Source organism: Mandrillus leucophaeus, unplaced genomic scaffold (genome assembly GCF_000951045.1).
Source record: "Mandrillus leucophaeus isolate KB7577 unplaced genomic scaffold, Mleu.le_1.0 Scaffold398, whole genome shotgun sequence".
NCBI lineage: Eukaryota > Metazoa > Chordata > Mammalia > Primates > Cercopithecidae > Mandrillus > Mandrillus leucophaeus.
Window position 1 is genome coordinate 636729 of NW_012104231.1, and position 25581 is coordinate 662309.

Genomic DNA, 25581 nt, shown 5'->3' on the forward strand with positions numbered 1-25581 from the left:
CTGGGCACACACCTCTCCAGGCTGGGCACACGCTCCTCTGCCCTCTGGTGAAAGCAACAAGGTATAGATGGGACCCAGAGCCCAGCATGTGACCCTGAGCAAGGCTTGAACCCTCTGGCCTAGGTTTCCCAGCCTGCACAGCAAAGGGTGGGCCTGAGCACATGCCAGCACTCTGTGAAACATGCATCCCCATCAGAAAGGCCTGACTGGCAACACTGGGCACGGCCACGCCAGCCCTGGAAGGCAGCTCTGCTATGCGGGCACAAGGACCCCATGCCAGCCCGTACATCAAACTCGGCCTCGCAGCCCAAGGAGGATACCCTGTGGCAGTGCCGGGCCAGGCAGAGGCGCTGATTTCTCAACAGGACCGTGAAGGCTGAGACGGCACACACAAGAGATGATGAAATGAAACTGCAGCACGAGGGCCGCCACTCAGGACATCCCTGATGGTGAGACAGTGGCTTGGATCCTGCTTGGGGACCCCAACACGGGCTGGCGGGGAGGAAGTAAGACACACCAGCCACACAGGTGTGGGGCCTTGGGAGCAGCACGGCAGAGGACAGAGGAAGGGTGTCCTGCAGAGCTGGGGGCACGGGGACAGACCAGCAGATCTTCACCCCAGACAGCACCTCCCACCCCCACAAAGCCCAGGGCACGGGACCCGATGGGAAGAATCGAGGCACACCCGCAAACACGTGAGAAAACCATGACCCAGGGACCCACTCAGAGGTCAGGAATCACCAAACCTGAGAAGGAAAGGGGATGTGACAGATGGAGACACTGAGGTCCACAGCAAGCCAGGGCTGGGAAGTCACAGCACCTGTTGGGCCCGGGACTCTGACCCAGGTCTGACTTGACAATTGTGGTGACATCGGGGGAGGGACCTTCCCTGCAAACCGCCCCCAACACAGATTTGTTAGTAACACCGGCACAAAAATGCAAGGAAAGGAGGAACTGCTCCAAGAGCCTGGGGGCCATCCGGCGGCCCTGCAGGGGTGCAGCAGAGTTGGCCTCGGGAGGAAGCCGGCCCGGAACCAACCCTGGCATCCAACAGCTCAGAAGACGCCCCCGCTCCACCTCTCCAACCTAAGCAGCACCACCTGAAGGTCTCCTTGACCATCCCCTCGCCAGACAGCCAACGCCAGCCAGAAAATGCCGCCCGGGGCCCATGTGCGCCCACGCTTCGGGCCCCGCCGCCACTCCTGCCTCAGCCTTGCCGTGCTTCTGTCCAGGCCACTCACTCCCTGTTGTCCATCTTGGGTGTCCATGCGTAGGCCCGGGCCCCACTGTTTGTCCAACACCTGCCCGTGCCCCCACCCGACGCCGTGGCCTACCTTCCCGCTTCATGCCCATGGCCAGGCACTTCTGGTAGCGGCAGTACTGGCACCGGTTCCGCTGCCGCTTGTCAATCAGGCAGTCCTTGTTGTCGCGGCAGGTGTAGGTCAGGTCCTTGCGCACCGTCCGCTTGAAGAAGCCCTTGCACCCCTCGCAGCTGTACACCCCGTAGTGTTTGCCTGCGGGACAGGGCAGGGCAGGGCTGGGGAGCAGCCACCATGCCGGCAGGCAGCCCACCCCACATCCAACGCCGCCACTGCCAGCTGGTGGGCCAGGCCTCAGGAAGGGACCTGCTGGTCTCCAGACCCCGGCCTGGGCTCAGACTGGGCCCCGGCCTTGCCCTCTCTGCTCCTCCGAGGACAACTGGGGAGTGGGGCAGGGATAAATCCCAGCTCATCAGGGACCAGAGCCCCTGGCAAGTCACCTGCTCTGTGTCTGCACCGTGTAGCCCGTTCTTGCCTCTCAGGCTGAGGGGGGCAGTGGCACAACACAGGCCCCTTGCCCAGACCCAGCCAAGGGAGGAGGCACGGTGCTGGCTGCCCCCACACTGACCCTGCCATCAGCAGCCACCTCCTCTCCGGAAGCCTCAGGCGGCCCCGTGCCCCACCCCACCCAACACACGCTGTCCCACAGACGTGAGAACCCTGGAATGGCCTCGTGGAGCCCTGGGAGTAGGCCATGGCCCAGGCGCCTGCCTCCCTGCACCCTGGCCTTGGGTCCTGCATGGCCCACAGGAGGGTGACTTGGGGAGGCCTCCAGACCCTGCAGTGGCCTGACAACCCTGTCCCACCGGCCCCCACCGCAGCAGTACCTGAGGAGCGGTCCCCGCAGATGGCGCAGATGTGCTTGGTGAAGGAAGCCATGTTTCCTGAGGGGTGGGCGGGGACCTTGAGGACGCCATTGAGGCCCAGGGGGGGCTTGATGTCCTCGCTGCTGCTGACCGGGTTCATGGGTGAGCTGAGCTGGGGGGGCAACCACAGCGGTCAGTGGGGTGCACACCAGGTTCGTCCGTACGTCCCCCAGAGCCCTGCGGCAAGGATGGCGCAGCCGTACCCCCCACTTCACACACAGACACGGAGGCTACAGAGGGTCGTGCCCCCCACCCGCCACGCTGCTCCGGAGCAGGGGGGCCACTGTGCGTGCTGAGCGAGGCCAGCAGAGGCTGCAGCAATCTCAGGACTCGCCCACAGCAGACCCCAGGCCTCTGTGGCAAAGGACCCCTCAGCGACCCCCCAACACATGGGCGGTCCCTGCTTGCACCCCCCATCCACTGCCCACCTAAATGAGAGCTGCCTCTCATTACTGAGCCCCTGGCAGTGCCCAGCCCTGCTGGGTGCCCCTGGACACTCCATGAGGCAGGCACTGTGGGGGGTCCCAACCCACAGATGAGGACGCCGAGGCCCAGTCCCCAGGACGGAGGAGGGCTGGGGACCCTCCAAGAACCACACATGTACCCCACCACACCGCAGGGCAGGGGTCCTGGTCACGTGACACAGGAGAGGGGAGTGGACACCCCCGGGCATCGGGTGGCACGACACCACTGGCCTCTCCGCACACCCCTCCGCCCCACCCGCCAGCCCGCACGCTGCCGCCCGGGCAAGCGTGGGAAACTCACCCGGTCACCCTGGTAACAGCTGCAGCGTGCAGTGACACAGCAGTTTTGGTTCCGCTGCCTCCACCCAGCTCTGCAGTCAGTGCAGAGGACCCACAGGCGCTTCCCGCTGCATCCTGCCAGCCAGCCCGGCTGCGCACAGCACTGAGCGCTCGGCCAGGCAGCCCCCAGCCTCCACTTCTGCAAACCCCTGCCACCGCTTGTGCGCAGGAAGCTCCCCTCCTTCCTTCCTCAGGCCTCCAAAATCCCATCCCCCCTTCTCACGGGACAGGAAGAGTTTGAGGCTCAATGCAAGCAAAGCAAAAACCACCCCAAAGCCTCCTTTCACACGGGCCTGGGTGCCTGGAATGAGTCTTCCAGCCCCAGTTTGTTCTGGCTTCTAAGTTCTTCCTCGGTCTGCCCAGGTGGGCTGTGAGGTTTTGCGAGGATGCTTGGTCCCCGCAGGCCTCAGGTGGGCTGCAAGAGGCCAGGAGGTCCCCCGTGACAACTCAGCACAGTGGGGGTGCCACAGTGGGGGCTCCAGTCACCGGAGAACCGGGTGGCCACCGTGTGACTCGCCAAATGCCCAGCGTTCACGTCCACAGGCACCAGGTGCGCTTCTCAGAGAAGGGAGGGAACTGAAGGGGCAAGAGAAGGCTCCAGATGTTTGCTGAGGGGCACGGTGCCTGGGCTTTGCACCCACACTTGCCACTCCCTGCATGGAAAACCCTGGGGGCCCCAGATGCAGAGGCTGTGGCTCAGGGACGTCAGGGGCTGGCCAAGGTCACACAGGGTCCCCCACTCTGCAAAAGGCAAAAGTGAAGCCCCTGGAGGGACAGAGCTCGCCCAAACTAAGTGCCCAGCTGGCCCTGCCCCGTGCTGGACTCCGGGAGGCACCAGCGGACAAGGCCCTGCCCGGCCCTCCAGGGCTCGCTGGTCTAGTCGCTGTCTCGCTTGGAGGCACTGGAGGCCCCAGAGGTGGATCCCTGGCTCCGGATTCTGCCTGCCTCCTCCGTTCTCATGGCACACTGGGAAAATTATTTAATTACTGTAAGCCTGAGTTTCCTCATCTGCAAAACTGGAACAACGTTAGTGCCTACTTCTTTTCTTTTTTTTTTTTTCCAAAACAGGGTCTCACTCTGTCGCCCACGCTGGAGTACAGTGGCACAATCATAGTCACTGCAGCCTCGATTGCTGGGCCCAATCGATCCTCCTGAGTAGCTGGGATTACAAGTGCATGCCACTGCACTCAGCTATTTTTTTTTTTTTTTATAGTGGCGGGGTCTCAACTATGTTGCCCAGGCTTGTCTCCAACTCCTAGGCTCAAGCAATCCTCCCACCTCAGCCTCTCGAAGTGCTGGGATTACAGGCGTGAGCCACCGCGCCTGGCCAGTGCCTCTCAGAGCCAATGTGCAGGTAACTGAGTCGCTCCCTACGGCAGGGCTCAGAGCAGAGCTGGCAGACAACTCGCTGTCTTACAGGGAGGCCGGCGGCCACAGTGAGGACTCCAGCCTCCTGGAGGAGACAGGCCAGGGACCGGGAGGAAGAAAGGGGTGTCCCAGGCAGAAGGACCCCCAAGCCAGTGTTCAGAGGTGGGGAAGCAAAGGGCTTGTTGGAAAAAAGGAAAGAAGTAGGTAGAGCCAGGGCGGGATCAGGTCAGAGCAGGGGCAGCAAAGGCATCCACAAGCAGGAAGCGTTGGGCACCCTCGCTGTGTGCCCTAGCACTGGGGAGGCACCGAGGCATGTGAGCAGGAGGTCCTTGGGCCAGAGGCTGAGGGAGTACAGGCCATGACTGCAGGTCCAGGTTGCTCAGAAGCACAAAGCAAAGGAACTCACACACTTCCTCTTCTAGGCTGCCCCAAAACACCTAGGGTGCGTAGGGATCCACGTGCTGCCTCCCAGCCCCCCATCTGCAGTCCCTTGCACCTAGCACCTGCCCTGGGTAAACTGAGGGAGCGCCAGAGCAGCCCTGGCCAGGAAAGGGACTCCAGGCAGGACAGAATGGCAGATGGTCACCCTCCCTCTCAGCGTCACGGCCAAGCCAGGTCCCGTGCTGAACTCAGGGTGCATCCCTGGCTCCCCTAGACCTCAGGGAGATCAGAGGCTCTGGCTAGCCCAGTGAGCCCAGGGCCCGGTGAGCCCCCTCATGTCTGAGAAGAGCAGAGCCCGGGCTGAGGTGCCCATCCTGGCTGCAGGCCCTGAGGCCACCCACCTTGCCTCTCTGGGCTCACCTGGAAGATGGTCCAGGCTGCAGAAGCGAGACTGTGCCAGGACGGGGAGGCCAGGCACGCATTCTTCCACCCTCCCAGCCCTAGGCTGCTGGGCCTCAAGTTAGCTTACAGCCCCTGGAGCGCAGCAGAGGGCCACCCCCGGGGTCTGCTTTGGTCTGTCCCTCCCCCAGTGGTCTCCACAGCCCCCCAGCTCTCCAGGGTCTCCTCCCACACTCCCTGCTCCAGCTCCCCAGAGAGCCAGGCCCTCATTGTCGCTTTGCTGGAGCCTCAGGACTCCATGCATGGCCAGGGTGGGGGCCATCCCATTTCCCCTTTCAGATCCTTGGCACTTATTTCAGTTCCCGCCGCCTCAATGCCCCACCCAGGTCTCCTGCCCGTCTCTTGGCTCTCTCCTCACACCCACCACACCCTTCCTTCCTGAGCCCCTGCAGGGTCTCTCCACCAGCCCGGACTTGGGGAAGGCCCACTCTGCGCCAGGAGCAGGCCCACGGGCCTTGCTGGGCCTCATCTGTCCAACAAGGCAGGAGCAAACCAGCTCCTCCACACACTCCCCTCTGACCTCAGTCCCTGGTGGGTGGGCGCCGGTGCTGCCCTGCTTCCGACCCCATGAAGCGCGCTCAGCGTCCACCCTCCCTGTGCACCATCACAGCCCCACAGGCCCCCGGCAGGCGCTGCTGCCAGGAGGCTTTGCTGGAGCTCAGAGGCCTTGACACCAAGTCCAGCTCCAGGCTGGGCACTCAGAAGTGCTCTGTGTGGAAGCTGGCGCCGACTCACTCCACCAATACCTGCGACGTGCCCAGGTGCGCCCGCTGCAGCCAGGCAGGCTCTGGGACACTGTGGGGAATGTCCCCCAGGCCTGCTCTGGTAGAGCCTCCAGACCAGGGAAGAGACTTGGGACAGCTCAGGGGCCAGGCAGCTGCGGTCTGGCCTGGCTCTACCCAAGCCCCCCCAGACTCCTATCTCCCTGCCAGGAGGGGTCAAGTGGCCTGGACCCGGCCACGTGGAAGGCCCTTCCTGCCATGGATTTGAGCAGGCAGGAGGCAGTGCTTGGCACAATGCCTGGCCCTCCCCAACAGCAGCAGAAGTCAGAGAATCTCTCTGACTCCAGCGACTCTGACTTTGCGGTTGTGGTTTTGGGGCTAGGAGTGGGGGCACATCCCTCCTGAAACCTTCCTCACACTCCCATGAATGTGAGGAACCCCAGGGTTCCAAGACAAACTGCTGAGGCCTCGAAGCTGGACTCAACCCCCAGGGAAGGAGCTATGGGGTCTGGGGAACCAGGGCCAAGTCAAGCATGGGCCTCAGACCACGGCAAACTAACTGCGGGTGAGACCCACACACAGCCCAACGGCAGACCGACACCAACGGCAGCCGGGCAGGGAACGTCCGGGGCAACCCGCGTCTGCTCCTCACCCACACCTACCCCGGGGGCCCTCGCCAGTGTCAAGGGGACCTGCACCACTCACTCCCAAGCAACTTGGCTTCAACAAGCCCCTACTTTGTGCCAGGAGCTGGCTGCACAGGAAACAACAGAGAACGGCCCAGAAGCAGCGCTGAAAAACCTCCTCAACCTAGTGCTGCCGTCCCCTCCCCGAGAAGGGCTCAACAGTGCCGAGGACACCAGGCACCCCTGAGAATTCTGGGAGCACCACTGCCACCCGCAGGGGGTAACCTACTGTGCAACAGACCCCTTGGGGTCCAGGGCAGGCGGCAGACCTGGGAGGACCTAGCAAGGGGCATCCTGGGTCCCTGGGACCCAGCAGGTGCTGGCCAGTGAGCCAAGGGACAGGCGGAAGCCAAGTCTTCATCACCCTCTCGCCACAGGGCACCGTGCCGCCGGCAAGAGCAGGGGCAGGGCTGGTGTGCTAAAAATAACACGACCAGGCCTCCCTCGTGCCAGCACCTTGGGCCTGCTGCCTGCTTTCGGAAGGCCAGGTGATATGACAGGGACACGGACAGAGGCCCCAGTTCTTCTGCACACATCCCCCAGAGCAGAGGGGCTTTGATGGGGTTGGCCCAGAAAGCCAGCAAGATTCTCCAGGGAAAAGGAGCTCGGGAGGTCAAGGCTGGCTCTAAACAGGCCCAAGTGGATGGGCGGTAGGCCGGCTCCAGACCCCAACCACAGCCCAGTCCGAGGCCAGGAACGGTCCTGGGCTACCTGGGAAGCGGCATGGGGGCTTGGGGCTAGGTGACCATCTGCTGCCTCCTGGCCCCCTCACGTGCAATCCCTTGGGCCTAGTGCCTGCCCTAGGTAAACAGAGGCAGGGCAGCAGGGGGCTTGGGAATCCACAGGACACATGTGGCACTGTCAGCTGGATGTGGGCAGAGGAGCTGCTAGGGCGAGTCCCACCCTGGTGGGCTGTCCTGAGATGGCACCAAAACTCTGCCATGGAGCCTTCAGCTACTAGGGACAAAGGGTGAAACCCAAACACAGAAATTCAGAGTGGAAGGAGCACTCCTGCTCATCTGGGGAGCCCCTGGAGAGGGAGGACCGAGTGGGAGTCCGGGAGGTTCCGGCCGGCCAGGTGGAAATCCACAAGCAACCACCGGGAGCCAGGGGAGGAGACCCAGCCTCGCCCTCCACCCTCACAGACGGGACACCCCAGGGCTGGGCACAACTCCACGAGAGGCACTCGGGGTAAGAAGCAAGAAGGGAAGCACGGACCAGGTCTCCAAGTTCCCCATGACAAGACCCGGACTGTGCCAGGCTCTGCCAGGCACCAGTCCTTCCTGATCCAGAAACAGCCCAAAGGGCCAGGCTGAGCTAGAGAAGCGACTGAGCCAACTTCAACTGTGGAAAAGGTCCCCACACCCCACAGACGGCCGGGCGCCCACAGAGCCATGGGGGAGCCAAGACCACGGAGCACCGCTGCCACACCCGGCCACTGCAGGTCCCAGGGCCAGCATCCCTAAGCGGGGTGCAGCTGCCCTGAGCCCGAACACGCCTTCCCTGGGGGCCCTTTGGCCGGGGTGTGAGCAGAGACTTCAGGGGAGGACCCGGGCTGTGTGGCCACAGGCTTCTGGGGAAGCAGGCTTAGGCCTGAGGGAGGCCACAGCCTCTCTGCTGAGCCCCCCAGTCATGGGAACAAGGAGTCCTGCGTCCTCCAGCATGGGAGGGGGCCACGTGGGCAGAGAACCAGCTGCAAGGCACCTCGGCTGATGATCCAAAGGCCCAGGCTCAGCAGTGAGCCCGACCTGGGCTCAAATCCCCACAGCACGCTGCTCCCCGAGGCTCTGTATACTCTGCATCAAGCCGGGAGACCACAGCACCTACCTCCCAGAGGCCTCAAGATGAGGTGGCTGCCCTGCAGTTGAAGCCACAGCCCCACCCCTGGCCCCACCCCCAGGCCCACCCCCTCCCCTTGCCCCAGCCCCGCACTCACCTGGGGGCTGCCAGTGCTGAAGCCCAGGGTGGGTGTGGTGGGCACCGACATGGAGTGGGGGCCCATGGGGGAGCTGATGACCGAGAAGGGCGGGCCCATGCCGTTGATGGGGGAGCTCAGGGTGCTGATGGGAGAGTGCAGCTGCCCCGGGGAGCCGATGCCAGGCCCCAGGGACGGGTGCAGCGAGGGCGCAGCCATGGAGCCTCGCCCCGTCGGGGAGGTGAGGGAGGAGTTCACCTGGGTGGAGAAATCTGCAAGACAAGAAGCCACAGGAGACTGGTCAGCGCAGGTGACACTGGGCCTCACCAGGCACTGCCTCCCCAGCTACAGACGCACCCACCGGAAGACCCAGGCACCCTCAGGCGGCCCCGTTGGTCTCGACAGCTCACTGACGCAAACTCACACTCACTAGGGGCCAGGCGTGCCCGGAGCTCCCCTCCAAGACAGTTCTGCGCCTGACCCTGGCTTTAGGCTGGGCCTGCGGCAGACGCAGGAAGAACCCGCTGTGAGTGAGCCCCAGGATGCCTGCCTGGGTCGCTCCAACCCTCAGCACTGCAGGCCCTTCCACCTGGGAAAGCAGAGGGAGGAGGGGCTGGTGGGCGGGACTAGTCAGCCAGCCCCTCTGCCCATCTCCACAGGGACTCAAGGTAAAGGTCTGGGAATAACCATGAAAGGCATAAAGGCTGGTGTCTCCGAGAACCTGCTGTGTACCAGGACCTGGTCAGTGCTGAGTGCGGGTGAATTCGTGGATCTGGGAGGTCCGCAGTGAGCACTGTGATTCTCCCATTTTACAGATGCGGGAAGCCAGGCCCCAAGTACTCAGAGCTGCCTGTGGCCAAGCCAGGACTGGCAGCGCCTATGGACCCACTGCCATGTCTGTGGCCCTAACCAGCAGGCCACGCTGCCTGGGCCTGCTCAGGTGCCACAGCAGTGTTAGCCCGGGCAGCGGACGCTCAGGCCCCTGGCTCCACCCTCCGAGGTCTGTTTGAGGGGACCAGAGGGGAGGAATGGGGCACTTCCCGTGTGGGTGGTGGGCTGGACGCTGCTGGGTGGCTTTGCGCCAGGCCTGGGTGTGTGCCAAGAGCAAGAGGGCAGCCCACAGAGGCCACAGGAGAGGCTGAGACCTCCCACACTCCCGCCTTTCATCTCGGATTTCAAAGCCCCAAGCATGCGTCAGGAGGTGCCCCCCCGCACCCCGGAGGCTGGCACAGCAGAAAGGAGGCTCCTAGGTGGCGAATCCACTGCCCATGGGCCTGAGCAAACCACTGGGAAATGTCAGAGCCCAACCAAGGCAGCACAGACAGCAGCACATGCCAGGAGCTGGAGGCACTGCCTGCCTGCCCCCACCCTGCCTCCGACGGGCTGGGCACATGGGGCAAGCCACTCTCCCTCTCTGGGCCTCAGCCTTCCCATCTGCAGAATGGCCTCTCAGGCCCTCTGTGCCTTGACCTGCGGCAATCACAGGCACTTCTGAGGAGTCGAGCAGGACCATGAACACACAGAGTGGCTATGACTGAGCCCAAATGCTGCAGGTCAGGGGACACCCCTGGCTGCACCCCTCCACAGCCCCGGGAAGACTTCACTTCCCCGAGCCTCAAAGCAGCTGTGTCCAGGGCACTGGCCCACTCGCTGGGTGCCAGGCTAAAGCAAGAGGAACCTCTGGGCCAGGCCTCTCACGGGCATCTGCCTCCTGTGCACCCTACGTCTTGGGGGGACATGGCATGAGTTTTAGGATGCCACCACCACCCGGCAGCATCAGGACTGGGGTCAGTCCTGACCCCATCCAAAGCCGGCACTCTTCCTATCGCACACAGCTCTGCTGCCCCCAGCAGCTGTCCAAGGCCAGCTCAGAGGCAGCAGGAACACAGAGGCTCTGCCACCCTGTGCCCACCCCTGCTCAGGAGCATTTGCCCATTTCTATCCATTAGCTTCAGGCCTGCCCCACACACCCCCTCTCGCTTCCATCCCAGGAAGGAAGGTGCAAAAAGGAGGCCTGCATGCCAGATTCAGCCAGCATTGCCCTGATTCAGCCAGCACTGCATGGGCCTGGCTGTCACTAGTGCCCTATTGCACTCGGGGACAGACCCCACCAGCAAATGAGCCTTGCCTGACCCACTGGAAACCTTTATCATTCACAATATTGGGAATAAGCCATTTCATTGAACTAAAAATGCAGACTTAAGGCATTCCAGAACCAGATGTTGGTGGCACCTACTGGCAAAGACGGGTACTGCAAACCAGCCCTATTAGTCATTAAACTCCCGGGAGGAGAACAGGCAGGACCCACATGTAGATGTCAAACATGTGCAGCCCAGAAGTCTCCACATCCAGAATCCCCAGGTGCAGAAGGCCAGAGAGAGAACAGCTAGGGACTGACAAGAGAAGGCAGGCAAAAGAGTGTGTCTGAGACAGACAAACACAAAATCAGGTTGCTCACATAAGTCTATGAAATATCTGCATAACCTGATGTTACTGATTCCCACAACTCTCAGAGAAGCTACCACCACCGGCCTGTGACAGACAGGGAAACTGAGGCATGGAGAAGGTGTGAGATGAGAACTGCCTCAAAGGCACACTCCCAGAAACCTGCAGCTGCCTCTAGGCCAGGCAACCACTACCATGCCCACCAGGGCACTGTGGGGACCCTGGGAATGCCACACGGCTGCCTCATCACAGCCCTGCCTCACCCACCTTCAGCTGACCCCTGCCAGAGGAAACCTGAGTCAGCTTCTTCCTTTACCAAGCCTCAGTTTCCTCATCTGTGAAATGCAGACAGGCACATCTACTCAGCAGTGAGTTCTGCTCGGCCCCAAGTCCACACAGGCTGAGCCTGGACCCAGTCTGGGCCCTCCTTATCCAGGTCAATCCAGGGAAGCACTATGCTGACTTCAAGGCAGAAGGGACAAGAAAGCACGACTGTGCACAAATCAGCTTTGCAGGCATCTCCACCGGGCAACCCTGGGAGGAGGCCAGGCCATGCAGGGAGCCCAAACTTCAGCACTGCATTCAGAAGCCGGGCCTTGGAGTGGCCCGACCTGAGGCCCCAGGCACCCCTGGGGAGGCCGCCCACCTTTCTTCCTGGTCTCTGGGAAGAAGATGGGAATTTTAAGGCCATGGGAGAAGTCACTCCTGGATTCTTTCAGCTTCTCCACCCCACCCCCTGCTCCAGATGTAATCTGGGAAGACTGGGGAGTCAGGGGGACTCTGAATTGGAGGAGGGGACTGGAGGGTTTCTGGGACAGCCTTCCAGGCCACCTCAGGAGCTGAATTATTTAAGCCAGCTGCCCCTGGGCCCCGTTCCCAGCCCTTCCTGTTTACACAGACTCTGTCCACAGCAGACACCTTCCCAGAGCCTGAGTGACAATAGGCTGGGTGTGTTTTCTGGAATCCTCTGGAGAGAGATGCTTTTTGGTCAGGAAGAGAATATTTAAAAAGAAGAGGCAAAAAATGCCTCGACATCCTCTACTCGCAGTGAAGCGCCCTGTGCATGTACGTGCGGGCTCTGTCTCTTCCAGGCCATCTATCCATCACCACCCCTGATAAGTGGTGGCTCCCACAGGCGTTATTCTTAAAACATCCTACTTTGGGGCCGGCGCGATAGCTCACACCTGTAATCCCACCACTTTGGGAGGCTGAGGCGGGTGGATCACCAGAGATCAGGAGTCCCAGACCAGCCTGGCCAACATGGCAAAATCCCGTCTCTACTAAAAATACAAAAATTAGCCGGGCATGGTGGCACATGCTTGTAATCCCAGCTACTTGGGAGGCTGAGGCAGGAGAACAGCTTGAACTTGGGAAGCGGAGGTTGCGGTGAGCCAAGATCACACCATCACACTCCAGCCTGGGCAACGAAAGCAAAATTCCATCTCCAAAAAAAAAAAAAAAAAAAATCCTACTTTGGACTTGCAGGGGTGCTTGTCACCAGCTGGTCTCCACTGGCTTCCGTGACCCTCCAGGCGCACCCCCACAACACAGGGACAGCATCAGACACCCAGACCCAACCTGGGAGCCAGCAGACACACAACCCTCCCCGCTCAAGGGAGTGGCAGAGGGGCCTGAGTCGCAAAACTGAATGGCGGGATCCGGGAACCACAGAACCTGAGCCGCACAGGGCCCCACAATCGCACAGCCTCACACCCCTCACACCCACCGTGCCCCCTTAAGGACCACAGGCAATCAGTGTGACTCCGAACTCCAAGCAAGGAGGACTCAGGAAGCCCACAGGGACCTCCAGGGCTAAATGGAAGAGAAGAAAGCAGGCCCTGATCCTGGCAGGGGCAGTGCCCAGCAGCCCTACATGGGCCAAGGCGCCTCACACAGCTACTAGAGTTTTATCCTGCACAGAGGAAGTGGTGGAGCGATCGCCCCCTTGGCACAAAACTGACTCTAAAGTGCAGATACCTGGAGGCTGGGAACAAAAGCCATGTACCAGAGATGAATGCCCTGGAATGCCCAGCACCCAGGGCAGGCACAGAGCAGCTCCCTGGGCCCTCACATGGCAGATCCTGAGTATCGGGGGCTAAGCGGCAGGTTTAGCAACTTGAATTAAGGAATGTTCTTTGTCTTGACTGCTGCCTAGTAATGGCACAGGCTGCCCCCCGAGATGGTGAATTCCCACCACGGGTGTATGCAGGCACCACTCAGGACCCCAAGGACACTCACATCCCAGAGGGTCTGCTGGAAGTGGGAAAGGACGTCCCTGTTGACCAAAATTCCTAAGCTGCACAGTTCCCTCCAGAACGCTCACCAGTGCCAGGATGCCTCTGCTGCCTGGACCCCAGAGCAGGAAGCCTGGGGAACCCCCACCAACTCCCTTCCGGCCTCTGCCTGGCAGGCGGGGGAGGCAGACGAGGTGGCAGGAAATGCCAGCCCGACTGTGGTTGGGGCGGGGGCAAGCCCTCAGGACTCCAGCCCCCTCCTGGGCAGCCAGGGAACCTCCGGCTCTGGGAGAGGGGAACTGAAGTCTCCACATCCCTTTGGAATCTGCAGGGCCAATCGTGGCAGGGTCTGAGCAGGCCACAGGCTGGGACCAAGGGATCAGGCCACCTGTTTAGATGAACAACAGAGGACACCCGGACCATCCAATTCGGGGCCCCAGGAAGCCTGGCGGAGGGAAGGACGGTGTTCCAAATGGGGAAGTGTGTGGTGGGGTCCTGTGGGCTCCATGGTGGGGCATCCAGGACGGTGCAGAGAGAAGGCAGGGTGCCCAGGACAGGGGAGGAGCTCAGCCTGCAGTGAGGAAACCTACTGGGAAAACCAGCACCCAGATGACAGCCGGTCCTCAGCCTGCCTGCTCCCGGTCCCTGCAACGTCCCTGCAACCCTGTGCCACCTGCCTGGGGACCCCCCTGGAACTGAAACCCCGTGGCAAGCAGCTAGCGAGCCCTCAGAGCTTCCTGGATCGCCCTCCTCCAGCCCCCACCTCCGGAAGTACTGCTTCCCCCGGCCACCCAGGGGAGGGAGAAGGGCAGCGCTGGCAGGCACTGGGATGAGGACGTGGCAGGGACCACGGCGCGTCAAGGTTTGGGGGAAGCTGAAGGTGGTTAGCGTAGGAGGAAGAGGAAGGAAGTGTCCGCAAGCCCCAGAGGGTGAGGGGCCCTGAGGAACCAGGGTGGGGCGGGCAGCCGTGCCCAACATAGGAGGTGCCGGCCATGGTGAGAACGGGTTTCTGCTTACCCTTGGGCCCACAGGACCCACTGCTCCCTGATGGACAGACCCTAGGCAACCCCTTAACCTAGATGAGCCTCAGTTTCCCCTTCCGTAAAATGGGCATGCCAACAGCAGAGGCTGTTGAAGATGGGCCCTATGGGCCCTTGGCACGATGGGCTCTCCACACCTGCTGTGCATCTGTTTCCCGCCTCCCCGCAGAGGCAGGCAAACACTCAGGCCTGTCACCTCCAGCCCCAGGAGCATGGCCCACTCGTGGCCTCCAGGCCAGGTGTCAGCTTACAGCTCAGGTGGCCCAGGCTGGAATTTCAGCTCTTCTGAGGTTACCCTGCCCTTTCCCCAACCAACACCCCGGCCCCAAATCTCAGCCCCATGTGAGGACAGGCCAGATTGGCCCTCCTGAAGTCAGGAGAGACCCAGGCCTGCCTCCACAGGAGCGTCTGATGGGGGAGCTCCCCGAAGGCAATGTCAAGGGCCCTCATGGGGAGGCCCAGCCCCTCCCCCGGCCAGGCCTATGAAGTCATCCACCTGCAGGAAGCTGGACACGCAGGCCCCTGCTCTAAGCCGGGGTGCCCCAGAACCACCCAGACTCTGAAGGAGAGAGGAGGATGGGGCCTGACACACCAACGCGTGCATCTCCTTCACTGTAGCCCGCACCTGCTCACAAGACCCCCAGGAAGTGGCCCTAAGGACTGCCGGCTCCCGGGTGTCCTGCAGGCCCCCACACAGACCCCTGGCCGGCCTACTCCCTAACCCGGCCCTACCCAACCTTCCGTGACACACACAGGGATGCCCCAAGGGCCCAGTGAGACAGACCCTCCCATGATCGGCCCCCCAGGGCTGGCCAGTGGGCCAGGAGGGAAGGGGTGAGAAGGAAGCAGCAGTGGACACAGGAAGCCACGGTGAGGCCAGGCGGGACTCCGCCAAGGGAGGGACAGAGATCTGGGTCTGCCCCAGACACAATGCCACAGTCCTGCCAGCCCCATGGACACGTGGGAACTGGGAGTGACCAGGATTGCAGAGCCAGCACGGACAGGCTCCTGCCACAACTGAGAGGAGACAGACACTTCCCTGACAGTCCACAGTGTCCCGGCCTCAGGACCGAGCCCAGACAAGCCAGGTCGGTCAGGCTCTGGATTCCTGTCCCGCCTCTGCCTCTGTAAGTTTGGTCCCCCAGGTTCCACGTGACCAAGAGACCTTCAAGGACTCTGAATATTAAACCCACCTTTATGATCACCCACCCCTGCACAAACGCAGAGAAAGCAGCATCTTGACTCCCTATCCCCTCACCCAGGAGGAGCCAAACACTGGCCTCTCCCTCCCTGAGCTCCATGGGGCCCCCTGACATTGCTTCCCACCCCTCTGCCCTCCCAGCCCAAGAGGCCCCCATGGCAGGGACCTTGTCCAGTTTCCCCAGTGCAAGATCAGGGGCTGGCACAAGGGGAGACTGGGAGACGCAGGGTAGTGAGGGGGCGTGACGTTAAGATGAGGGGCCCAGAGGTGCTGCCTGAGGCCTCTGGCCCCTGAGGCACGTAGCATACAAGTGCAGCTGGCCAGGCAGCTCAGTCCGCAGGGGAGACGGATCCAAAGGCAGGGGCAGATCTGCAACCCAGACCTACAAGACCCTGCCAGAGCCCTCCCCCAGAGAACTCCACGAGCTGCCAGGGCATGACAACGAGGAGTAGTGACCCACAAACCTTGACCTTCCCCAAGCCTCAGTCAGGAGACACCAACCTAACACCCTTCAGTCTTGACTGACCTCAAACTCCCAGGGCACTGGCAGTGGCCCCTCATGGAGACAGGCCCCATCAAGGCCCAAAGGGCCTCGGCAAGAAAACCATTCTTGATTATAAAACTTATAATCTATAAGATTATAAGTCTATAGTCTTTATAATCTATAAAACTATAAGACTCAGCTTAGGACGATGTCTGTGAAGGCATCCAACAAGTGTGCAATGACACATCTGCACTGTCACTGCCATCAACATCACCGTTGCCACCATCATCACCGTCATCACCACCACCATCACTACGATCGCCATCACCATCATCACCACCATCACCATCACCACCAACATTAACATCAGCATCATCACCAGCATCAACATCAACACCATCATCATCACCATCAATACTAACATCACCATCATCACCATCACCAACATTAATATCACCACCATCACCACCACCATATACATCACCACCATCACTACCATCACCACTACCATCATCACCAACACACATTAACATCACCATCATCACCAGCATCAACATCAACACCATCATCATCACCAACATCACTGTCATCATCACCACCATTACCACCACCACCATCACTATAGTTACCATGACCATCATCAACATCAACACCATCACTGCCACCAACATCACCATCACCACCATCGTCATCATTACAGTCACCATAATCACCACCATCAACATCAACACCATCATCACCACCATCAATACTAACATCACCATCATCACCACCATCAATACTAACATCACTATCATCACCACCATCACCAACAATATCACCACCATTGTTACCACCACCATATACATCACCACCATCACCATCATTGCATCATTGCCACCATCACCACTACCATCATACCATGATGACCATCAACATTAACATCACCATCACCACCATCATCACCATCATTACCTCCATGACTACCATCAACATCACCATCATCACCATCATCACCATGACCACCACCATCACCACCATCACCAACATCACCAACATGACCACCATCACCACCAACATCACCAACATCAACACCATCATTACATCATCATCATCGCCACCATCATCACCATCATTACCACCATGACTACTATCATCATCACCATCACCACCACCATCACCAACATCACCACTATCACCACCACCACCACCACCACCATCAACACCATCACTACATCATCATCATCACCACCATCATCACCATCACTATCAGCTAAGCAAACCCTTGCTCTGCTCCACTGTGCAGATGGCAAGCTGAAGCCCAGACAGAGAGGCTGACAAGTTTTGTCACAAGTAGCAAGGGGATGGTGTTTTGGGTCCTCTTGGCCATAGTGAGCAAGTTGAGGACTGACCAGGGGCAGAAGGAAGAACAAGAAGTGGTGCTCAGGCTGATTGTCACCCTTGCACAGCCCATTCATACAGCCCAGGGGCGCTGAGGTTAGACCTGGTGGTGGCAGGTACAGCTGCAGCCCAGCCACAGTGAGGGAAGTGGGAAGCATACCCAGGAGGAAGAGGGTGGTCAGGAGGGGGCTCCCCATGAGTAGTCAGCGCCTGCACCGAGGAAGCATTCGAGACAGAGCTGAGAGATGAAGACACCTGCTAACTGGAGCATGAGGGCCAGGGTCTTTGCAGGAACCCCACCCTGCCATGCCTACTCCCCCAAGAAGCCCACCATGGGAGCTGAGGCCACAGGCCTCCCACCATGCCCAGCTACATTCAACCAAATACGCACGAGCCACCTTTCCCAAGTCTTGCAGCTGTTACTGCGATCACCCACCAGGCTAGCGGGGCTGCCAGATGCCCATGGTGGCCACTGTCCAGGGATGCCCCAGGCGCTAAGGGGCACACTTAATCTGGGGCCAGGCTGCCTGAAACACCATGGTTCAGAAGAAACAGCCCCAGAGCTGCATCCCCTCCCAAATTCTTCACAGCTTAGAGGCAGATGGGGATGAGGGGGGCACACCTGGGCCAGGCAGCTGGGAGGTGCAGGCCAAACCCTTGCCAGACTCCTGGTCCTCTGTGACCGAGCCTCCTGGTCGTGTCATGCCCCCTTCACCACCCTGTGTGTGCCCCAGTGCTACAGGGAGAAGAGCGCCCAGGCCACTCATGGCTTCAGGCTGACAGCAGAGCTAGCTGCACCCCTCCCTGCCCGGCTTACCCTGTACTTGGTGCAGTTGCCCCAGACGCTGGCTCAGGAAATGCCAATTGCCTACTGTCACTTCCCGCTTCCCCATGACTCCAGGGCTTCCCAGGGCAAGGCAGGTTTTTTCTTTTTTTTTAGGAGAAGCCAAGTGACCACCTGCAGAACTGGCCCCTAACAGGGACAAGCAGGTAGGGTCTGTCCCCAGAGGGCTGAGAGGCTGGCAATGACTGGCCAGTAGCTGTGGGACTCGGAGCCCCATCCCAGAGTGCCTGCCCAGGGCCGGGCTCCCAATGCAGCTGCTACTCCTGCACCCACCCGACAGGCACAAACCTCAAGGGACGCCCATCCCCAAGGTGCAGCCCGCATGGCCAGAATGAAATCCTGAACCCAGGGGCCAGGACCAGGGACCCCAAATCTGAGGCTGGCCCTTTTAGGAGAGCTACAGGGCATCTGATTTTACCCGGAAGCACCCACAGCCCCCCAGCCTAAAGATGGCTGGGGTAAGCGAGAATTCATGTAGCTTCACTAACGGGGTCACCCGCCCATCCCAGGGACCCAGAAGTCAGGAGCGCTTGGACCAGCCAGCGCCAGGGAGGAAGCCAGAGGAGTGCCGTGATGGAAATCGCCCAGCTCCAGGGCCAGGCCTGTCCAGTCACTCTCACTCCACTGGTTCCCAAAAAGGAGCTCCCGCTGTGGGGGTGCAGGGAGGAGGCGGGCTCAGGGCCACCCACCTAGAAAGATGCCAAGAGGCCCTGAAAGAGTCCTGAGAGCTGCTTTCCAGCCACAAAGCTGGAGACACTCAGCAAGCTGACCTGTGCCCCTGCACGGCCATTCCCCGCGAGGCATGGTGAGCAGACCACCCGACTGCCGTCCAGGGCACACGCTAGGAGGGTGGCAGTCAAGCCCCAGTCCTGGCAGAGTCCCCATGGGAGGAAGCGGAGTCACGGAAAGGGCATGATCAAAGGCGTGGGGCCACCAGGAAGCTGGGAGCCCCAATCGCCTGTGTGTGACGTCCTTCCCACCCTCCCCCACTGCAAAATGGAGGCTCTGACACCGGGGCCTGCCCTGCCCACTGCACCAAGCCGGGTGACTCTCACGGCCCCCTGCAAACACACAGACTCCCTCAGGTGATAGAGGAGCTGCTGTAGGCCACAGCTCCCACAGCTCAAACACCTACTGCAGGTGCACACCAGGCCGACATTTCATTACACAGCTCACAGAAGTGTGACAACGGGGAGAAGCATCTCCTGCGCCTGTCCTGCAGGGGAGGAACTGGGGCTCAAGGAGACAAGATGCTTCCAAGCCCAGAACGAGAGCTGCCGGGCCAAGGCCTGGAGCTCTGGCCTTCTGAAGCCTCAGTCCACCCCTTGGCCACCCCTCGACCACCAGGGTGGCCAGACACAGCAGACGCCCATGAGCCCTGAGAGTTCCAGCAATGACGCCCATCTTGGAGGACAGGCACCAGCCCGGGGACTTGGCAGGACGCTCACCTCTCCAGGGCCAGGCAGGGGCTCCTGGGCACCGCAGCCTCCCTTCCAGGCTGTACCCCTGAACTGTCTCTGGCACCTCCACAGGGCCAGACCTTCGAGGAGGGTGAGTGGGAAGCAGGGGAATTCCTGGAGAAACCCCGCCTGCCCCACAGCCCGCCTGTGCGGCGAGGGGGCCCCCAGCCTGTGGGCTCCTCGGGGTAGTTTCCCTTCAACAGGAAAATAAATGATTCTTGTTTCATTTTGAGCCATGTGTCTCTTGGTGGCTCAGAGGCCCCACCGCCGCTGCCAGCAGCTCTGTCGTGGAACGGCCGGGCTTTCCACCCTCAGGGCGGCTCTCCTCCCCACCCTCATGTGCACGGCCACTTGCCTCAGAAACACACCCGCAGCCCCTCAGGTCCCACCTGTGGCGGAGCGTGGCCAGCTCCACGCTGGAGGCCGACACGATGGTTCAGTCGGGGACTCTGGAAAGATCAGGGCAGAGGACGCTCCCCCAGGCAGGTCCTGGGGCCTGGCGTGGGGCCGGCCTCTCTGGGGGATGTCCCCGGTCCTCCCATGGCCGGTGGAGCAGCACCACTTGCAGATGTGGTTAGAGCAGGCAGGGCACAGCCACTGGGGCCGTGCGATGGACAGAGTCCAGGCAGGGAGTCCCCGAAGGACACAGCACCTGCTCAGCACCCAAGGGGGGCAGTGGGGGCCCTCTCCGGCTGGTCCCGACTTTCCAAGAACCCCCTCCACACCCACGCCGTAAGCCCAGGCCCACCCTAGCACGCTGCATCCTCCCCACAGAAGCGGCTCGCCACCCACACACCCTAGTCGGGTGCCTGTCATGTGCAGGGGCCCAACTGGTGGGGCATCTGCAGACTGGGGACAGGGCCTCACCCATGAGACAGACCGAGAATAGGACGTCAGCCCACTGAGCAGGACTTCCCCCATCACAGCCCTGGCATGGGCGCCCTCCCTGCCTCTGCCACCCCCAGGGCCAGGGCTATGGTGGAGCTCACCCGCACCAGCCCAGAGGCTCAACTGCACCCAGACTTGCCTCTTCCAAGCTCAGCCTCGGCGCGTCCCTCCTGCCCCACAGAAACTTGCTGACGGCCCGGGTCAGGCTCGTCACCACTCTGGGCGAGACAAACCAGCCCGTGGCCACAGACGCCACAGGTTAAGCCTCAGAAACCTCCCTCCTGGCTGCCGTGCCTACTGTGAAGGGCCTGGCCCCCCACCCACTGTCCCAGGCTAGGGGCTTTGGACTTTGGGAGTGTAATGGGGAGCCCTGGGAACTTCTGGCAGTGACAGGGTGGACATCCTGACAAGTGATTCACGGAGGAGATGGCAATGGAGAGGAGGGTGTGCTGAGCTGGCTTTAGCCTGGCATGGGCTAGGTCTGAACTTGGCCACTTCTAGGGGGATCCGGGCCCCTACCCACTGTGTGCCAGACTCCCCCTCCCCTTCCCTTAAGCCCAGGGAGAGGGCAGTGGGCTCCACCCTGCACCAAGGAGATGTTGACCCAGGAGGCTGAGAGGAAATCCTGCCAGGGAATCCAGGCAAGTGCAGGCCCCGGCCCTCTGTCCCCAGGACGGCCACTCCCATCCTCACCAAGGCTCTGACCCAAGCAAGGCCTCACTGTGTCCCCTTCCCAATCACACCAATCGGCACGTATCAGGGTACTGTGGCAGCAGGAGGGGACGAGCTGCTGGGCTCAGTGTCTTCCCTTTTCTCCCAAGCACCTGCCTCGCTTGGGCTGTCTGGGGTGATGGTGAAGGCGCGTTCCCAGCCTGACTCCGGGAGCCCAAGGTGTTTTGAAAGCCCCAGCCTCTTGCAGCAAAGAACTCCGATTTCTGTTTCGGAGGTGACACTGGGGAGTTTGAATTCAGATCCCTTCGACAACTCTTCCTGGAGGGCAGGAAGCGCTCATAGGACTCTTATCTCTGCGCCCCGTGGTGACCACAGAGAGGCCGCTTCAGCCCTTGGCTTTGGTGTACTCATCTGTAAAGTGGGCGCAGAAAGAATTTTCTGTGGACGTGAGGGTGAACAGGTGGCAGGCAGCGTCTCTGCTCCTCAGCGCCCAGCCCCAAGAACCCGAGACGGGGCCGCAGCCAGCGTGCACAGCAACTCCGAGCCTAGCCAGCAGCCCCCAGGGGCCTCGGAAGGAAGGGGAGGGAGGGACAAGCCGGCAGCAGCTATGGAGTCTCTCTCCAGACTCCGGGCGACCCCATCCACAGAGTGTCTCCCACAGGAATGTCCGCCAGCCCCCTGTACAGGCAAAGTCAGGCATGGCCAAGTCCAGACCTAGCCCAGGCCAGGCTAAGGCCAGCTCAGCACACCCTCTCAACCACTGTCCCGTCCACTGGTCACTTGGCAGAATGTCCACTCTGTCACCACCAGAACTTCCCAGGGCTCCCTATTACACCCCCAAAATCCAAAGTCCCAGGCCTAGGACAGAGGCACCCAAGCCCTGTACCCCCTAGCCCTCTGGGGCTAGCCCTCTGCTGTCCCAGGGCTCCCCATTACACCCCCAAAGTCCAAAGCCCCCGGCCCGGGACAGAGGCACCCAAGCCCTGGCCCCCTAACCCCCTGGGGCCGGCCCTCTGCTGTCCCTGTCCAGCACCCTTCCCAGCCTGCTTGGCCTCACCAACCTCCACTTCTCTGAATCCCACGAGCAACCCCCAGGCGGTGACCAAAGCCAGCGTCCACGTGTGCGGGGAACCCAACAAAACTGCATTTCCACCATTTTCTCCCCTCCTGACAAATCCGGGAAAACAGGTTCCGTGCAATGGGAACGACGTGCACTCTGCGCCATCCAGAGGGGCAGGGGGCGGGAGCGACAGGACAGGCCACGTGGCGGACATGGCTCTCCAAGGAGGACCCAGGAGACCAAATCCCTCCTTGGAGGACCAGAGCTTGGCAGGGAGGTGAGAAGACCCAGCTTAGGGGATGGGGTAGAGAGGACACAGGCCTGAGGCCACCCTGCCTCCTCAGCAGGTCACCGGGTACTCAGCCCTTTGGGGTATCCAGCAGGAAGAAGGGGAGCCAGAAATGTGCCTTCCAGGGCTTCTGACCCCCATACAGTCCGTCCAGCAGCAGCCCCCGCCAAGCAGGGAGGGGCTCCATCCCTCCAGAGAATGCACAGCCTCCAGACACCTGGAAACCCTCAGCATCTGCCCCAGGGCACCCGGCTGTCACCTGGCTCATGAGGAGGAGGGGGCAGAGGAAGGACAGCGAAGGATGACTCCCCTCCTCACCCAGGTGCAGGAAGATCTGGGAAAGGGGCCGGGAAAGCCCGATGCGCCCAGAATGGCGGCCACCAACTCCAGAAGCTAAAACCTCCCCACGCCTGACTCACAGGAGAGGCTCCTACTCAGGGCCTTTCACTCAGCTTCACACACAACACTAAGCTGATGCTTTAGATGACTCCCCAGAGGATAAGCAGTCAGACAGAGGTAACCGTGGGAGAAAGGACCATCACCACGAGGCCATGGGGAAAGGTGTACGAATTAAAGTCCAGCAGCCAAAACTACAAGAGACCCTGGGTCCTGGGTCCCACTCCTGCACGCGACCGGAACATCCCACTCCTGCACGCGACCGGAACAACATCCCAGGTCATCTCCAGGAGAGACAGTAAGTGTGCTTCGGGAGATGCTGAGAGTGCCTGGCCCAGCCACCAGATGCCCAAAGTGACCCCAACACGTGTGCCTGTGCACGCAAGTGTACACACACACACACACACACACACACACAGCTTCTAGCTGAGAGCACCAAAGACATCCCCAGCCCTGAGTGAGGTGCACACCGTCTAACAGCCTAGGACCCCTGAGCGAGGTGCACACAGTCTAACAGCCTAGGACCCCTGAGCGAGGTGCACACCGTCTAACAGTCTAGGACCCCTGAGTGAGGTGCACACGGTCTAACAGCCTAGGACCCCTGAGTGAGGTGCACACAGTCTAACGGCCTAGGACCCCTGAGTGAGGTGCACACGGTCTAACGGCCTAGGACCCCTGAGTGAGGTGCACACAGTCTAACAGTCTAGGACCCCTGAGCGAGGTGCACACAGTCTAACAGCCTAGGACGTTTTCTGCAGAAAAGTAACTTAATACAAATTCAAACCTCCTGTCACATCAAGAAAGCTGACCCGGAAAATTCTTCCTGCGCCCACTTTACAGATGAGTACACCAAAGCCAAGGGCTGAAGCGGCCTCTCTGTGGTCACCATGGGGCGCAGAGATAAGAGTCCTATGAGCGCTTCCTGCCCTCCAGGAAGAGTTGTCGAAGGGATCTGAATTCAAACTCCCCAGTGTCACCTCCGAAACAGAAACCGGAGTTCTTTGCTGCAAGAAGCTGGGGCTTTCAAAACACCTTGGGCTCACAGAGTCAGGCTGGGAATGCACCTTCACCATCACCCCAGACAGCCCAAGCGAGGCAGGTGCTTGGAGGAAAAGGGGAGACACTGAGCCCAGAGACGCCCAGGATGGGCTCATGGTCACCAGCAAGTTAGGGCTGGCGCCGCGACGAGTGTGCGGGGAAGGCAGACCGCACACCTGCTGCTTACTGACAGCACAAAATGAGGGAAATGCTCGTGGACGGCTCGGCTCCGTAAGGCAGGTGGCCCTGGTCAAGGACGGCGTGGTCCCCAGGTGCACTGTGTTCTATTTCAGGTGTCAGCTCCAAAACCAAGTGGCTCCTAGAGACTGCCCGGCACAGCCTCACCTGGCATCCATCAATGCCCATGCAGTGCTGAGGAAGGCTGGGCTAAATATTTACAAATTGCGACAGGACTTTTCAAAGGCCTGGGGAAATCGAGATGGTCCAGGCTTGCACCCTGGCCAGACCGATCCGGTCTGAGTCCCTTCCCGAGGCTCCCCGTGGTCTTGGGAAAGTTTCTCCACGGCACTGAGCCCGTCTTCCTGTACCGCGGGCACCGAGAGCGCATCCTTCTAGGGACGTCTGTGAAGACACATGAGCACTCCACATGGGCCCTGGCACTCTGTGCATGCCAATTAACAGACCTCCTTGCCATGAAAAAGAAACGGGACGTGAGCCAGGGCCGGGCAGGGCCGAGCAGCCGGGAGCCGGCTCTGGCCTCTATCAGCAGGATGGGTGTGGGGACCCTCCGACTCAGCCCCCTCACTCCCTGCAGAGAAGGGCTGCCCCTACTTCTCCCCTCTCACCCACCCCACACCGCAGCCACAGCAGCGGCCCAGGGCAGGCGGAGGCTGACCATTTACCCCCAGTCTGGTCGCTTAACCTCCCTGCTGCTCTCTGGCACAGTATCCCAATGTGCTGGGCTCAGGAGAACAGAGTCAGGTCCACTGCATCCCTCCGGCTACACAAGTCCCTGCCACCACCCAGCCTCAGTTTCCTCATCTTTAAAATGGGAGTGGGGCAGACCCCAAGGGGTCCTCCACAGAGCCTCAAGGTAAGGAGAGGGAGGAGAACCACCCACACTCCCACCCTTGCCCAGAGCCCAGAGTCCGGGTCCTTCCTCTGGAACAAAGTGGCCTGAAAGGACTCCTCAGGCCCAGACAACCAGGGGTGACCAGAGAACTCAGTGGTCCTGGCCTCGGGCAGCAGGACAGGGCCAGCCTCAGTTTGCTCATCTGTTGCTGACAGCGGCAGCCTGGGAGAATCAGAATGCTCCCAAGACACCCTCAGCACGGCCACGTACGGAGCAGCCGTGACCAGGCCACAGGCATAGTCCATGGAGCAGGGTGTCCCAGACCTGGCCCCCACACCTCCCCAGCCTCTCCCCACCTGGGGTGCCCAGATCCTCTCCCCGACAGCCCCAGCAGACCTGCCATGAGTCCCACACTCCCAAGGCAAGACACAGGCACCCTCCCAGGCCACACGGAGTGGCCACCACACCTGGCCCTCACCTGCCAGCCACCTGCGGTCCCGCGCCCGCCAGGCCAGGCCACTGCCCGAGAGAGAGGCGAGAAGGTGCAGCCTCATGGCGAGAGCAGGTGACAGGTCCCACCACAGGGGCGGCCCCATCG

At 61.0% G+C, this 25581-nt stretch overlaps 1 protein-coding gene across 2 annotated transcripts in view; it reads right to left on the reverse strand.

Moving 5' to 3' along the window:
• The window catches only part of RXRA (retinoid X receptor, alpha), a 72730-nt gene that overhangs the window by 30996 nt on the left and 16153 nt on the right, over nt 1-25581 (reverse strand). Inside the window, exons 2-4 of one of the 2 annotated variants that reach the window (XM_011991526.1) lie at nt 8541-8791; nt 2147-2297; nt 1335-1514 (exon numbers count right to left, since the gene is read on the reverse strand). In XM_011991526.1, the coding sequence (XP_011846916.1) occupies nt 1335-1514; nt 2147-2297; nt 8541-8738 (529 nt within the window). In that variant the 5' untranslated portion in view covers nt 8739-8791. Of the gene's footprint in view, nt 1-1334; nt 1515-2146; nt 2298-2950; nt 3870-8540; nt 8792-25581 lie in introns of those variants that run through there. The other variant, XM_011991527.1, reaches the window with a different exon arrangement.